Here is a 15433-nt window from a genome sequence, read left to right on the forward strand (position 1 = left end):
GTAGATCAGGTTTGGTTTTGATAGTTTTCTGACTGATACATATAATGTTAAGCTATAAATAAATAAAAGTTTTCAAGATAGCACTTTATATTATCTAGAAAATATAAATTAAAATAAAAAGAACAAAAAATATCAAAATTCACCACTTTTTAACAGTTTTTTCTTAATAAATCTCCTAGATGCACGGTGACCCCAACTTTTTTTCTTTCCATTTCAAAGAATTTTTGTGTGTCATTAATGCTGCAAAATATTTTGAAAATCTTAATGTCAGAATTTTTTTTGTAGATCTAAATACTTCTTTCCATTGAAAATAAAGTGGGTGGGGTAATTATGTCAACATGTAAAAATTAAAGAGATTTGTTAGTGACATTTATGCTTATATAATACTGACATCACCATATATTCATATTAACCTGTAAGATCTGAAATCCCTATAAGATTAAGTAGGATATTATATGTTTTATAAAGTACCAACATTTTTTCAATTTTACAAAATTTCAGAAATGCATAACAGTGGGTGAAGAAAATACCCTATAAAATTAAAACTAGTTCGGTGACCTATGTTTTTTCTGTTCTTGTTTGTCTTAGAAACTAATGTTCTTCAAGCTCAAAGGGTATGAAAAAAGTCTTAACATTAGAAAAAATTCGCTCGTACATCCTTAAGTAGATCAAAGATCAAGGTCAGAGTGACCTGAAACATTGAAACCGTTTCCGGACAGTAACTTGAACACTTTGGCTGAGGATCATGAAACTTCATAGGGAGGTTTATCATGACCAGCAGATGACCCCTATTGAATTTGAGGTCAGTAGGTCGAAGGTCAGGCAAGTTTGGCTTTGACATTGGCTTAGTTCTGTGACAAGGCCGTATTGTTGGGGTATGATTCGTCACTCCTGTGACAGCTCTAGTTTTTTTTCTATCGAAAACTTCTCTTCTGTCATACAATGTTGACTTCTTTCATCCAGTGGACAGTGATGCCATTCTTCCAGGGGACAATGATGTCATCCTTCCAGGTGACAGTGATGTCATTCTTCCACTTAGCGGTAAAAGGAAACGAACATCTGTAAATACAGTTTGTGAAACAGCTTCTATGGAGAACATTCCCATAATGGATAAACCTGTAGCTGACGTTTTAAGTGAAGTGCATGAAAGTTCCACAGAATATTATTTAAGAAATGGTAAGAGTGATATACTCTCATTCTCAGGGAATGTGGGTCAAGGCCATTCAGAGAATTTTTTAAATGTAACGCTAAAAAAGAGAATTTGCTTTAATAAGGGAGAACAAATATTTTCTTAATCCTACATCATTCTGTAGTTTTCATGAAATGCAAATGTACGTCATTGTTGTAAGGTGATTTTGAAGTCTTGTTTGAATGATGCAGGCATATGTAAAAAGGTTTTAACAGCAAATGAGCACGAGAATCGCTCTGTTAACACGCATTTATTCTTCAGTTAAAACAACATCTGTAAACAACAAAAGGGGGCCTCCGTGGCCGAGTGGTTAGAGTCGTTGACTTCAAACCATTTGCCCCTCATCGATGTGGGTTCGAAACCTCATTTGGGGCGTAGAATTCTTCACGTGAGGAAGCCATCCAGCTGGCTTACGGAAGGTCGGTGGTTCTACCCAGGTGCCCGCTCGTGATGAAATAGTGCACGGAGGGGCACCTGGGGTCTTCCTCCACCATTAAAAGCTGGAAAGTCGCCATATGACCTGAAATTGTGTCGGTGCGACGTTAAACCCAACAAAATAAATAAAATAAATAAACAACAAAAACAACAGGTTTTATGTTGGAATGAGTAGCAGAAAGCAAAAGTAACAAATTTACTTGAAAAAAAGAGAATTAGATATATTTTTAGCTCACCTGAGCACAAAGTGCTCATTGTGAGCTATTGTGATCGCACTCTGTCTGGCGTCCAGCCACACTTTCCTTTAAACAACATCTTCTTAACCATAAGGCCAATTTTGATGAAACTACACAAGGATGTTCCTTGGATGGTCTTCTTTAAAAAAATTCAAAGAATTGAAGTCCATACAGAACTCTCAACAGAAAGGAAAAACTTTAAAAATCTTCTTGTCCAAAACCGCAGGTTTTAAGGCTTTGAAATTTGGTTTGTAGGATCATCTAGTGGTCCTCTACCAAGATTGTTCAAATTATCCTCCTAGGGTCAAATATGGCCCCGCCCTGGGGGTCACATGGTTTATAGACTTATATAGGGAAAACTTTGAAAATCTTCTTGTACAAAACCACATGGCTTAGAGCTTTGATATTTAGTATGTAGCATTGTGTAGAAGTCCTTTACCAAGATTGCTCGAATTATAGCTGAAAGGTGGTCAATCACATTTAAGCAACTTTTGTATATTCTGATAGAGATTTATTTAAGGAACTAAAAAACCCTATACATAGAGTTGGATCACTATTAGAAATGTATATTTTATTGCTTTTTATAAGATTTTGTAATTACTTCCCTTTGATATGAAAGTTTTTAAAAAGCTGAGTATTTCTTTTTATTTCAATATAATTTCTAGTTTTATATTTGCATTGGATAGATATATCAAATATTTAACAATCTGAACCAAAAGGCAAGTAAAATTTTAAAACTGTGTGTAGCTTCTGAATTCATTTATTTCCAATCTATCTTGGTGCGCAACCAAGATAGGCAAAGGGAGGTAGTAACAATTTTGCTAACTTGCATCTTTCTAATGAATATCATCTAAATATATAATTGTTAATGCAAATATTTTACAAATATATTACAATATGTCTTATATTTATATTTTTTCATAGGCAAAGTTGTTTATCAAATTTATACTTATGAAAAAATAACTCTATCTTGGTTGGGCAACCAGGATAGGAAAATCAAATTTTAAAAATACCTCCAGTGAAAATCTTAAGTTATATTAGCACTAAGTAAACAAATATGAATGTAAATGGTCAGATGTTAAAGTTTCAAACAAATCCATTACATGGCCAAAATCTGATTAACCACCTTTAATAAGAAGGAAAGTTTAGAGGATTGTTTTTTGGCCAGTAGTGTCAAGGTCACTGTTAGGTCAAAGTCTTTGTTATCAAAAGTAGAAAATGTTTGATAAAGCTCGGGGAATTCCGCATACTTTTCATACTTTTCCAGGGATCAGCCTAGGTCAAAATTTTAGGGAGAAGTGACTTCTCCCTCCACAGAATTTAGGGAGAAGTTGAGAAATTTAAGGAGAAGAATCGGCATAGCATTCAGTTTCTTGCCTATATATATCCACTTTCTGTGGGTCTAGCTGTAACTTATAAACAGTAATTATTTAAGGAAACTGATTCTTGCATTATCATTTTCATGAATTTCTAAATAAAGTATAAACTTAGCTATGAAAAAGTCGCCTTTAAATTTTTATCCGAAATTTACATGTCCGAAATTCGTAAATTTAACAGGTGCACGATCAAAACGGGTGAAAATTTTCATTAATGTTTCGATTCTCGTACTTTTATAATGCCCGATTTTTGCACCAATTTGTTCAGATTTATACATTTAATTTATTCATTTATTATTTTTTTCGAATATAATACCAAACTCGTAGTTAATGGCGATCTTTTTACAATATTTTGTACGGCAGTTCTGACGTCCGCGAAATCATTTTTTATCCACAGTACCCGAGCCGTTCATTTACAGAAATTGACCGTAATTATGGTAATTGTAATAATTTTTGAAGTAATCTTTAATAAAATGAAAGAATAATATACAATTGTTGCATAAAATCATGCTCTCGTTAAGTTTATCGGCTTTTTACACGCCGATTGAAAATTTTCAAAATGGCGGCGGCTTACAATATTATTGATTGACACTGTTAGATATTAACGCTACGATTGGCTGAAGTTTGACAGGCGAGTAGGCGGGGTCGACTATGGATTTATCGATAATTTAATCTAGAATATGCATCAAGTTTTGCAACTTTAAGTAAACAGATAATAACTCGCTGAAAAACTCGGCGATTTGGATTTCGCCCGGAGGCGATAATTAGGCGAAGTGGCCGACTTTAAAGCGACGATATCGCTCAAATCGCCTTGTAGGCTGATCCCTGCTTTTCAGTTACAGTTGACTGCTACAGTGACAACAATGGTAAGAGAGTATATGCAAAGTCAGTTTATTGCATGTTCTGCAAGAATGCTTTACAAAGCAAACTGAAACCACACCTAGAAGCATGCCATTCAGATGAAAAAGAGGTGAAGGAATTCCGGTGTTTACCACTGCATTCAGTAGAAAGGAAAATGGCTCTTAAGAAGATACTGAATGAAGGAAATTTCCTACATAATTGCGAGGTATATTTATTATGTCTACCACATGTAATGGGGGAGACAAATTGATTTAGTGTTGTCTGTCTGTTCGTCAAAGTGTGTCCACGCAGCTCCTTCAACACCACTGGATGGATTTACACTAAACTTCACAAGAGTAATTATTGCCAAGCCTAGTTGTATCAGCATTTTCTAGTTTGATGATTTTCATAGGAGTAATGGTCCTTCATTTACCAAGTTTTAAATTTTTTTGGCCACCTCTTAAAGGGAATTCCTATAGTTTTTTATGCGCATCTTTCTGCGCAGCCGACACTTTCTATGGAAAACTGAACTGAAGTCAACATTTGTTGAAACATGTTACAGACAATCTTAAATATGAGGAATCTTGAATGAAATAACATTTTTGATAAGTTTTATCAGTAATCAAATGTTGATACTGGTTTATGTTGTATTGACAAGTATCATGCCTGACAGGTATCTTGCTATTTTTGTGGTTGTATTTTCACATCGCATTTTAGAAAAAAGACAGTGTTGTTCATATAATGTAAGATAATTGACTTAGTACTGATAAGACAATATCACCTTTCAGATTATTTAGTATTCAATTATAGAAAGAATTAAGAATTTTTAAAACTTTTTTTTAACTTTTAGCATACATACATGTAATCAATTTGGCCAGGTTCGTGCCATTTCCGTCCGAACAGGTGTTGTATTCTAGCGGTCTTAACATAAAATTTAGCCTGGTGACCCATACATTTTTAGCCATTTTTATGCTCACAATACAATTATCTATACACAAGTAAAACAGGAAAAAATTCTATGAAAGAGTTTTTTCAAAATTAAAAAAAAATATTCTTCAGTATGGGTATTTTTCATTGAAAAAAGTTCACAAAAGTAAATATGAAACAATATATTTTTTTCATTTGTACCCATTTATGTAAGGACAGAGTATTACAAATATGACTATGATATCAAATAAGTATATAATAAAATCTGTAAAAAGAGAAAAACCGTATTGTGCTGTCTTAATGTATATTTTGGTTGGTATTTATAAAAAAGCAGAAAATTATGAAAATGTTGAAAAAATCGCTGGCAGTTTCAGCAACAGTGGGCGTGTTAAAAACAATTTTTCACAAAAACAAGCCTGGTGACCTATTGTTTTTATTTGTTCATTGTTTTCAGCACAAATTTTCCTATCATATATGTGAATTTAAAAAAGTTCTATGAAAGGAAAAAAACTATAGGAATTCTCTTTAAATTACAGGGTAGATTTCCACCAAACCTTACAGGAATGATCAGTTCAGTGATTTTCATTTGAGTTATTGCCCTTGATTTGATGCATTTTACCTTGTTTTGGCAAATGTTCCAACACCACAAGGATAACTACACCAAACTTCACAAAAGTGATCATTGCCAAGCCAAGTTGTGCATATTGTGGGCATGGTCTAGTGTTTTTCATCAGAGTTGTGGCCCATGATTCCAGCAGATTTCTGCCAAACAGTACGGGAGTGATTAGTGCTAAGTTTTTTTTTCTGTCCAGTCCATAATTTGTCATCCATGAAGGATTTTAATATTACATTGCACAAATGTTCCCCATAATCATGATAATGAGACGACTTGTCATGTGCAATATGCAATGCCCAAACCCCTAGCTCAAAGGTCAAGTTCATTCTTAAGTCAAAAGTCAACATTGATCTTGTCCTGTCCATTCAGTAAATATTTTAACAAGCTCACGTTTCATATGAACCCAATTTAAAAAGAATTGTTTGTGTATTTTCTTCACAGTTACTGCCCTTTAATATGATGATATCTGACCTTGTATACATTCGTTTTGAAAAAACGGGACGTATTATGTGATGGCACGTGTCTTTCTTTCCGTAATATTTTATGTCTGGAGCATACCTAATTAACCATTCAAGGTATTGACTTCAAACTTGGCATGTAAGTAGGTACTGATGAGATTATGTGCAGAGAACATAAACTTCTTAGGTTTAAGGTCAAGGTTACAGATTATGCTCAAAGGTCAAATCTGGCCGTCATATTTAGTGTCCAAGCATAAATTATAATCATTCAAGGTATTGATGTTGAACTTGGGATCTAGGTAGGTGGTGATGTGCATGAACCAGGGTGGTAGGTCTAAGGTTTAGATCACAACAAAGTCATCCCATCATTTTCATATCAGAGCATAAAAATATTAAAGGTGTTGACTTGAAACTTGGAATTTAAGCAGGTGGTCTGAAAATGGAAAACAATTTCCGATCAATAACTTGAGAGCCACTTGACCCAAAATGTTGAAACTTCATAGGATGATTGGAGATGCAGAGTAGATGACCTATTGATTTTGGGGTCACTCTATTAAAGGTCAAGGTCACAGGGACCAGAACAGGGAAATCCATTTCTGATCAGTAACTTAGAACCATTTGACCCAGAACCTTCAAACATCATAGGGTGATAGTACTTACAGAGTTGATGACCCCTATAGTTTTTGGGGTCAGTAGAGCAAAGCTCAAGGTCACAGGGGAATTTGTCCGTCACAATTCATTTTTGACCAGTAACTTTAAGTCATTTGACCTAGAACCTTAAAATTTTAAAGGGTGATAGGGTTTACGGAGTTGATGACCCGTATTGTGGAGCTACTCAATCAAAGGTCAAAGTCACAGGGGCCTTAACATGGAAAACCGTTTCCGATCAATAACTAAAGTACCACTTGATCCAGTATGTTCATTGTTGAAACTTCATAGGATGAATTGACATGCAGAGTGGATGAATCCTAGTGATTTTTGGGTCACTTGATCAATGGTCAAGGTCACAGGGGCCAGAACATTGAAAACGGTTTCTGATCAATAACTTTAGAACCATTTGACCCAGAACATCAAACTTTATAGGATGGTAGGACTTACAGAGTAGATGAGTCCTGTTGTTTTTGGGGTCACTCAAGCAAAGGTCATGGTCACAAGGGCCTGAACATTGAAAACACTTTGCGATCAATAACTTGAGAACCACTTGACCCAGAATGTTGAAACTTCATAGGATGATTGGACATGCAGAGTAGGTGACCCCTATTTATGTTGGGTTACTCAATCAAAGGCCAAGGTCACAGGGGCCAGAACATGGGAAACTGTTTCCAATCCATAACTTGAGAACCACTAGATCCAGAACGTTGAAACTTGATTGGATGATTGGACATGCAGAGTAGATGATCCCTATTGCTGCAAACCATCAGTGTCTCTTTGACTTTTGCTCGTGCCCCCTATTGACTTCTTGCCTATTACTACTATGTTTTGGGGGGAGACATACACTTTTCTCCAAAAGCATCTTCTAGTTTTCTCATGTACCACTTGATGGATAATTGCATAAATCGGTCTAGAGCTTCTTTTTTAGGACCTCCATCAAATATATTCAAATGATTCAGCTTAACAGGTTTTAAGTGCTGCTAGCGCTAAAAAAAGAAAAACCATTAACAACTTCTGATGAAATGCTAGATGGATAGTCACCAAACTTGGTCTGTAGCATCCTTGCATGGATTCCTCTCACATTTCTTCAAATGGATCTGTTTGGCTTCTTTTTTGGCTTCAAAATTGGAGAGCCCTCCTTAATTACTTTTAATGAACTGCTTAATGGATGTTCATCAAACTTGTTTAGAAGCAATGCCTTAAGGTCATGATCTTTCTCAGGTGCGTAAATTAGGGTTTTGGCCTCTTATTTCTTTGTGCTGTTCTTGCATAAATTAAGTGTTTAAGTAGAACTGATGTTATTTCAGGTCCTTAAAGCTGGAAAAGGTACAATGATAGTAAGCAGAAGACCTAATGTGAAAACTGGGAAGGTAGATGCAAGCAAATTTCTTCCATGCGAATATTGCCTCGCATTTTTAGAAGAAAAGTGGCTATGGTTGCATGCAAAATCATGCTATTTTAGACCTGGCAATGTTGTCACAGAAAAAAATTACAAAAGAAACTCTAAAATGATTATAGAACCTTTCATATTGAGAAGTCATGAAGAAGAAGAAGAAATAGATAGTCTCATATCAAAAATGAAGGAAACAGAACAAAATCCTGGCTTGAAAGATATTTGTTTTCAAGATGTCTTGATTAGAGAGTTTGGATTATCTTTATTACATAAGCTAGGTACATCTGAAGAACAAAGAGTGAAAGATAAAGATAATGTGCGCACAAAGATGAGATGTGTAGTTCTGAGATCGACTGTTAGTCAAACTGAATGAAAGTAAACTGAAAGCATTGCCATTAGACTTCTTCCTTCATCCAAAAGGGTTCAAAGGAATAGTAGCAGCAGTAAAAGAGCTTTCTAGGGAAGCAGATTCACCTCATCTGGCTCTAAAACTAGGTAACTACATAAAACAGATTGCTCTACTTAAAAGAAGTATGGCTGTAGACAATGAGAATAAAATGAAAAAGGGAGAAGCAAAAGACTTCCTTCATCATTTTGCAGCACATTGGAATTCGCAAGTGTCTTGTGTTGCAAACAGGACAATGAAACTGAGAGCTATCAATAAGACAATTGAACTACCAAGGACTGATGACATAATTTCATTGAAACAATACCTAGTAGCAGAAATACAAAGTGCAATGAAGAACAGAAAGCCAGAATATAAGGAGTATGTTAAAACAGCTCAAATGGTGCTAGTAAGAATTGTCATTTTTAACAAGCGCAGGATCTCAGAAGTGGCAGAACTAAAGGTTGAGGACTTTGGAAAAAGAATACAGGGAGACGCTGCTGATGGAAACGAAGAAATTTTATCTTCATTAGATATAGCAGAGAAGACTTTGTGTAACAGGTAAATATGCTATACTCCTACAGCCATGTAGGACAGTAACGAGTATCCGAGTACTCAGATATCCACGAGTTTGACCAGAAGTTCGAGTATACTCGTCATTGTCAGGATCGTTGGATCGCGATCTTTTTCATTAATACATGCGATATCAATAAAACTATATTAAAGCCACATTAAACGTCTTCAATGAATTTTCTTGCACATCTAAAATGATTACAAGTTTTTAGATTCTAAACTGGATGTAAATAAATGTCTTAGCCTCTTAGGTAGAGTTAGCATCGGTCCTATTTTCGAACTAAAGTTAATACGGAATATGTCAAAACAGTGAATAAACATTTATCATTTAAGTAATTAAATTCAATAAAAATTTAGATAGTTACGCAGTTTCTGTCCAAATAAAATTTTCTTATAAAAAAATGCAAAACAGTTACTAAATATTGTGATTATTAATGGCCGACGTCATATCGTTCATCTGCAAGAATGGCCGATCATTACAGAAGTCCACCCGAGAAACCTGACTTTAATTAATGAGCAAAACATTAAACATAGGTCAAAACTATTAAACTGAGCACTATGAGAACTGCAAAGCTTTGATTCCATAAAGAAAACAGTACAAAAATAACAGGTTTGCATTTTTGTATCATTATAAGTTGTTGGTGATCCGTGGTTCGATCTGTGAATCGTCAGCCCCGACTCGCAGATCGGATCGCATCGCTACTTGTCTGACGATCCACAGCCCTATACAGCCACTTGCAGAGCAAAGCTGTTGTAAACTATTTTTAGCAGGCAAAATCAAGAGTTAAATCAATTCCAGATTTTAACTCGTCTAAAGTAAAGGTATTGTCCTCCGTTTGTCTGTATTCAGACATTTTGCTTTTTAACTGGTTTCACAGTAGCTCAACATCCATATTTAGTCTGCTATTTTTTTTATGCTCTAGAAGTTGGGCATATTAAAACCCCACTGTCCATCCGTGTGTCGGTCTAAATTCTTGTCCGGGCTGTAACTCTGCCATCCATAAAGGGATTTTGAAATAACTTGGCATAAATGTTCACCATAATGAGACGACATGTCATGCGCAAGACCTAGACCCCTAGCTACAAGGTCAAGGTCACATTTGATAAAAGTCATTGTGTCTGAAATCATTCTTCCTCCACCTCTGATTCATGTGGGGAAGTTGGCAGTTACTTGCGGAGAACAGGTTTGTACTGGTACATAATCCAGGAACACTGGTTAACTGCCCGCCGTTACAGGACTGAAATACTGTTGAAAAACGTTGTTAAACCCAAAACAAACAAACAAACAAGGCACACTTGCTGCCACATTACATCACCCCTCCCCCACTCACACCCCCTTCCCCTGATCTAGAACTGCGGGCGTAAATTTCTCCACTTTGCAGAGCTCTTGTCTCTTTATTTATAGATGTTTTAAGCAGTCAAAAACTGTAGATATTTATATATGCAAATTTTAATCCAAACATTGTGTGTTATGATATATTGTATATATAGAGCACAATACAGTGTATACGGCATTGACAAATATCACATCAGTAGGTATTACTGCTGTTAAGATAGTTATAGTCACTACTTCATCCTCTTGTTTTATTGGGTGTTAATCTACTTCTTAATGATTATTTCAATAAATTATTTAACTAGTTATGTTGATTTACCAGTAATTATTTTTTGACTTATATGTTTTTAGTACAATAAAATAGATACTGAGTTCATAAGAGGTCGATTTGAAAAAATATTCATCCCTCGAAATATAAATATACTAGTAGACAGCTACTGACGCCTCTGTTTATATTTTATATATCTTGAGGTGCACATTTTTCATATCACCCACACAGGAATGCAATATTTATATAATATATCCTCAGAACTATTCAAGCCACTAAGTTCGAAGTTCCCATATTTTTTGACTGCATTTATTTTGGAATGAATTGCCCAAAAACACTGAAATTATTGAATGCTACTTAAGAGGAAAAGAAAAAACCTCATTGTTACCAAAAAATACCCATATGTGTTTTAAAGTGTTCACACAAACCTTGAAAAAGTCCTTGAATTTGATGCTAGTCCTTGAAACCTACTTGAAATTTAATTAATAAAACCCTTAAAAAGCAAAATAAAAAATATGCAAACATCTGACATAAACAGTAAAAAATTAGAATATAATAATCTCATTGTCCTTTTCTAGAATGCAGCTAGTGGAAGTCCGAGGAAAAAGTACTAGAAGTCTTAGGAAAGTGTTCGTTTTGCTGACTACAGATATGGTAGAAGGTCTGCAGTATTTACTCTGTACAAGGATTTATGCAGGAGTTAACCCATCAAACTTGTTCCTGTTTGGAAACACTAGCATTGCAACTCTTGATGGATGTGAAGCAATGCGAATATGTACATCTGCATGTCCTGGACATGTGAGACCAGATCTTATCAGAACACGCCTCCTGCGCAGATATATGGCAACAACGTGTCAGGTAAGAGACCAAAATGAAACTGAAGAAAAAAAATGTCTAAGGGCAAATTACAATATCTAAGCCAGAAATATGGTGAGGAATTACATTTTCGTACAAGTTTTGCAGTACATAGGGTACTAATCAAAGTGTTGTGTTATTACATATTGTATATATATTACAATATTGTTTATACATCATTGACAGATATCAGATCATTGTTATACTGCAGTAGAGAAAATTAGGTGTCTTCCAGTAGGGGACTTTGTATTGCATGGCAATATTTCATTCACTTGTTATATTAGTCTCTTCAGGTAGGCAAGAATACGTAAATCTGTCAAGTATTTTGGCTGAATTATGGCCCTTTTTGGACTTGGAAATTGGTCCAGTTTTGGTACAAGTACATGTTTTGTCAAAACTGACATGTGCCCCATGTTTTGTCAAAACTAATTGACATGCGGCTTTGAAACTTTGAACACTTGTTTGTCATCATGATTTCCATCTTCAGGCTGTTTGTCATACGGCTTTGAAACTTCGACCACTTGTTTACCATCATAGTTTACATTTGAAGGCAAGACTACATAACTAGGACAAGGACTCAGTTATGGCCCTTTTTATCCCCAGATGAAGTCGGAAGGATATAGTTTTGGCGTCCGTCTTTCCATCTGTCCGAGCCATATCTAGGATGTAGTTTGGAATATTTAAACAAAACTTCATATACATGTTCACCACTATGGGGAAATGGGGCCTGTCAAGTTTCAGTCAGATTGCCCAAGTAACACCAGAGTTATGGCCCTTAGTAGTTTCTAGTGTTAACTATATAGGGTACTATAATAATGGCAATTTCTGCTCCATAACTTGTGACATATTTGACTTAGAACTATGAAACTTTTAAAATTTAAATTTAGATCACCATAATGTGGAAGTGCACACTCAATTTTGTCAGGATCTCTGTAGTTACTTCAGAGTTATTGCCCTTTAATTGTTTAAAAATCCACATATTTGTACATAAAAAACTAACCAATGGTAGAATTTCATTAAACTTATTTCATTTTTTTCCATGAACATTTATTATTATGCACCCCTTCGAAGAAGGAGGGGTATATTGTTTTGCAGATGTCGGTCGGTTGGTCGGTCTGTATGTAGACCAGTTCGTTTCCGGATGATAACTCAAGAACGCTTGGGCCTAGGACAGGCATGGGATTTTTCAGGACTGGTTCTGATTTCAGGCTTTTGACTGCCAGAATTTCCCTATATAACTCTATTGAAAATGGAGATTTCAGGCTTGAGATTGTAGATTTTCAGGTTTTTGATTTATGACTGAATCCCAGGCCAGCTAGGATCATGAAAGTTGATAGGAAGGTTGGTCATCACTTGCAGATGACCCCTATTGATTTTGAGATCTGTATGTCAAAGGTCAAGGTCACAGTGACCCTGAACAGTTAAACGGTTTCCGGATGATAACTCGAGAACGCTTGGGCCTAGGATCATGAAAGTTGATAGGGAGGTTGGTCATGACCAGCAGATGACCCCTATTGATTTTGAGGTCAGTATATCAAAGATCAAGGTCACAGTGACCCGGAATAGTTAAATGGATTCCGGATGATAACTCTAAGATTGCTTGGGCCTAGGATCGTGAAAGTTGATACGGAGGTTGGTCATGACTAGCAGATGACCCCTATTGATTTTGAGTTCAGTAGGTCAAAGGTCAAGGTCACAGTGACCAGGAACAGTAAAATGGTTTCTGGGCGATAACTCAAGAACGCTTGGGCCAAGGGTCAGGAAAATTGATAGGGATATTGTTCATGACCAGCAGATTTTGAGGTCATTAGGTCAAAGTTCAAGGTCACATTGGCCAGGAACAGTTAAACGGTTTCTGGACGGTAACTTGAGAACGCTTGGGCCAAGGGTCATGATAGATGATAGAGAGGTTCATCATGACCAGCAGATGACCCCTACTGATTTTTAGGCCAGTAGGTCAAAGGTCAAGGTTACAGTGACCCGGAACATTTAAACCGTTTCCAGACAATAACTTGAGAACGCTTGGGCCTAGGATCATGAAACTTGATAGGGAGGTTGGTCATGACCTGTAGATGACCCCTATAGATTTTGAGGTCAGTAGGCTAAAATAGGTAGGTGGCAGTGAGGTGATGTGCAGAGTAATTGAACCGGCTCTGTAGGTCAAAGGTCAAGGTCACAGTTTGAGGTGACGGGATTGTAGGTCAGAGTTTAGGGTTACAGCGACGTTAAATCTGCCCAATCGGCATCATATTTTCTGTCCAGAGCTAACTTAAAATGTAGTAAAGGTATTGACTTGAAACTTGAAACATAGGCTGGTGGTTATGACACGATGTGCAGACTGCAATATCTACATCACATCCCCCATCCATTTGTTTTACTTTGAATGATTTAAAAATGGTAAAACCTGTGAAAGCCCACCCGCTTAGCTCAGTAGGGAGAGCGTTGGTCTACGGATCGCGGGGTCGCGAGTTCGATCCCCGGGCGGGGCGTATGTTCTCCATGACGATTTGATAAAAGACATTGTGTCTGAAATCATTCGTTCTCCACCTCTGATAGTTCATGTGGGAAGTTGGCAGTTACTTGCGGAGAACAGGTTTGTACTGGTACAGAATCCAGGAACACTGGATAGGTTAACTGTCGCCGTTAAATGACTGAAATACTGTTGAAAAACGGCGTTAAACCCAAAACAAACAAACAAACAAAAACCTGTGAAGACAGAAACTGTCTTGATGGTAACGAAATCTTGTTTATACAGACTGTGGCTCTAAATTGGACGTTCTGTGCTTAATAACCGTGTTAGAAAATGTTTGTTTTCAAACGTTTGCTAACTATGTTCTATCTCTCTGTTTATACAGGTACTTATTATCTTGTCATTTATGCAGGTAATGGATATGAGTGGAGATGAGCTGAAACTTGTGGCTGACCATATGGGTCATTCTCTGGAAATACATACAAATATTTATAAGACACAAAATTCCATATTGGAAAGAACAAAGGTAGCAAAAGCACTAATTGCTATGGAGAATGGTGAATTAGGGAGATTCAGAGGAAGAATGTTGGAATCCATAGATATTGATGGTAAGACTTTACAGTAGACTGTTGTAATAACCTTGCTCCCTCTTCAAATTCAAATTTACTCGGGTTGAATTTATGGAGACAGCGGGATACCCTAACAGTTTGTGTTGCACATTTCAAAATGTTTAACCAAGCCCATAAAACAAGGTTTGTTATTCCACATAAAAAGTTGGCACCTGTGTTTTTTGGGGAAATATCACTCAGCCAACGGTTATGGCCCGTTTCTAATCAAAATATCATTAAAGAGAAAAAATAAAACAAAATATTATGACTGCATGGGGGTTTATTTTGTTACCGAGCTATACTGACTTGTGTTTAAAATTTTTTGTAGCCCCTGATTAAAACATTAAAATTAATGCTTGCTGTTGGGAGAATCTACTTTGACTTTTGTTTAAACCCCTCTGTTAGTCATAACAAGACTTTTAAATTGACTATACTTTAGTATTACAGACTGCAATTGGTTATATTTTTTTGGGGTGTTTATGGACTTATGTTTGCAACTTTTTTGAAACATTTATAAAGATTACTAATGCAAGTGGGAATATATAGTTATGGGGTCATATGAATTTTGCTTGACATTGATATAAAAATTACCAATTGTTTTTGGGGGGGTTTATATTGTTATTATATTAATTGTAAATGAAAAAATTTCTACTGCATGAGGGATATTATATATTTTATGGGTCTATACGAATTTTGCATGACATTTATATATATATAAAAGTTACTGTTGTATTTGGGGGGTTTTTTATATTGAAAGGGGTTATTTTAACTTATAACGAAAACAAGAAATGTTTTTTAAAAAAGACAAACGGCATAGAGG

General features: G+C 35.8%; 2 protein-coding genes across 2 annotated transcripts; both read left to right on the forward strand.

Moving 5' to 3' along the window:
• Positions 1–963: 963 nt before the first annotated feature.
• Positions 964–8470, forward strand: LOC128551503 (uncharacterized; the record flags this gene model as incomplete). Its single annotated transcript, XM_053532389.1, has 3 exons — positions 964–1176; positions 4073–4302; positions 8036–8470. Coding segments are annotated over 3 exons (878 nt in total), but the record flags the coding sequence as incomplete, so codon positions are not given.
• Positions 8471–8476: 6 nt separating this feature from the next.
• Positions 8477–14613, forward strand: LOC123554731 (uncharacterized; the record flags this gene model as incomplete). The annotated part of the gene is made up of 3 exons (XM_053532390.1): positions 8477–9067; positions 11259–11538; positions 14418–14613. Coding segments are annotated over exons 1-3 (889 nt in total), but the record flags the coding sequence as incomplete, so codon positions are not given.
• Between the last annotated feature and the right edge of the window lie 820 nt (positions 14614–15433).

Source organism: Mercenaria mercenaria, unplaced genomic scaffold (genome assembly GCF_021730395.1).
Source record: "Mercenaria mercenaria strain notata unplaced genomic scaffold, MADL_Memer_1 contig_1181, whole genome shotgun sequence".
In the NCBI taxonomy this organism is placed as follows: domain Eukaryota; kingdom Metazoa; phylum Mollusca; class Bivalvia; order Venerida; family Veneridae; genus Mercenaria; species Mercenaria mercenaria.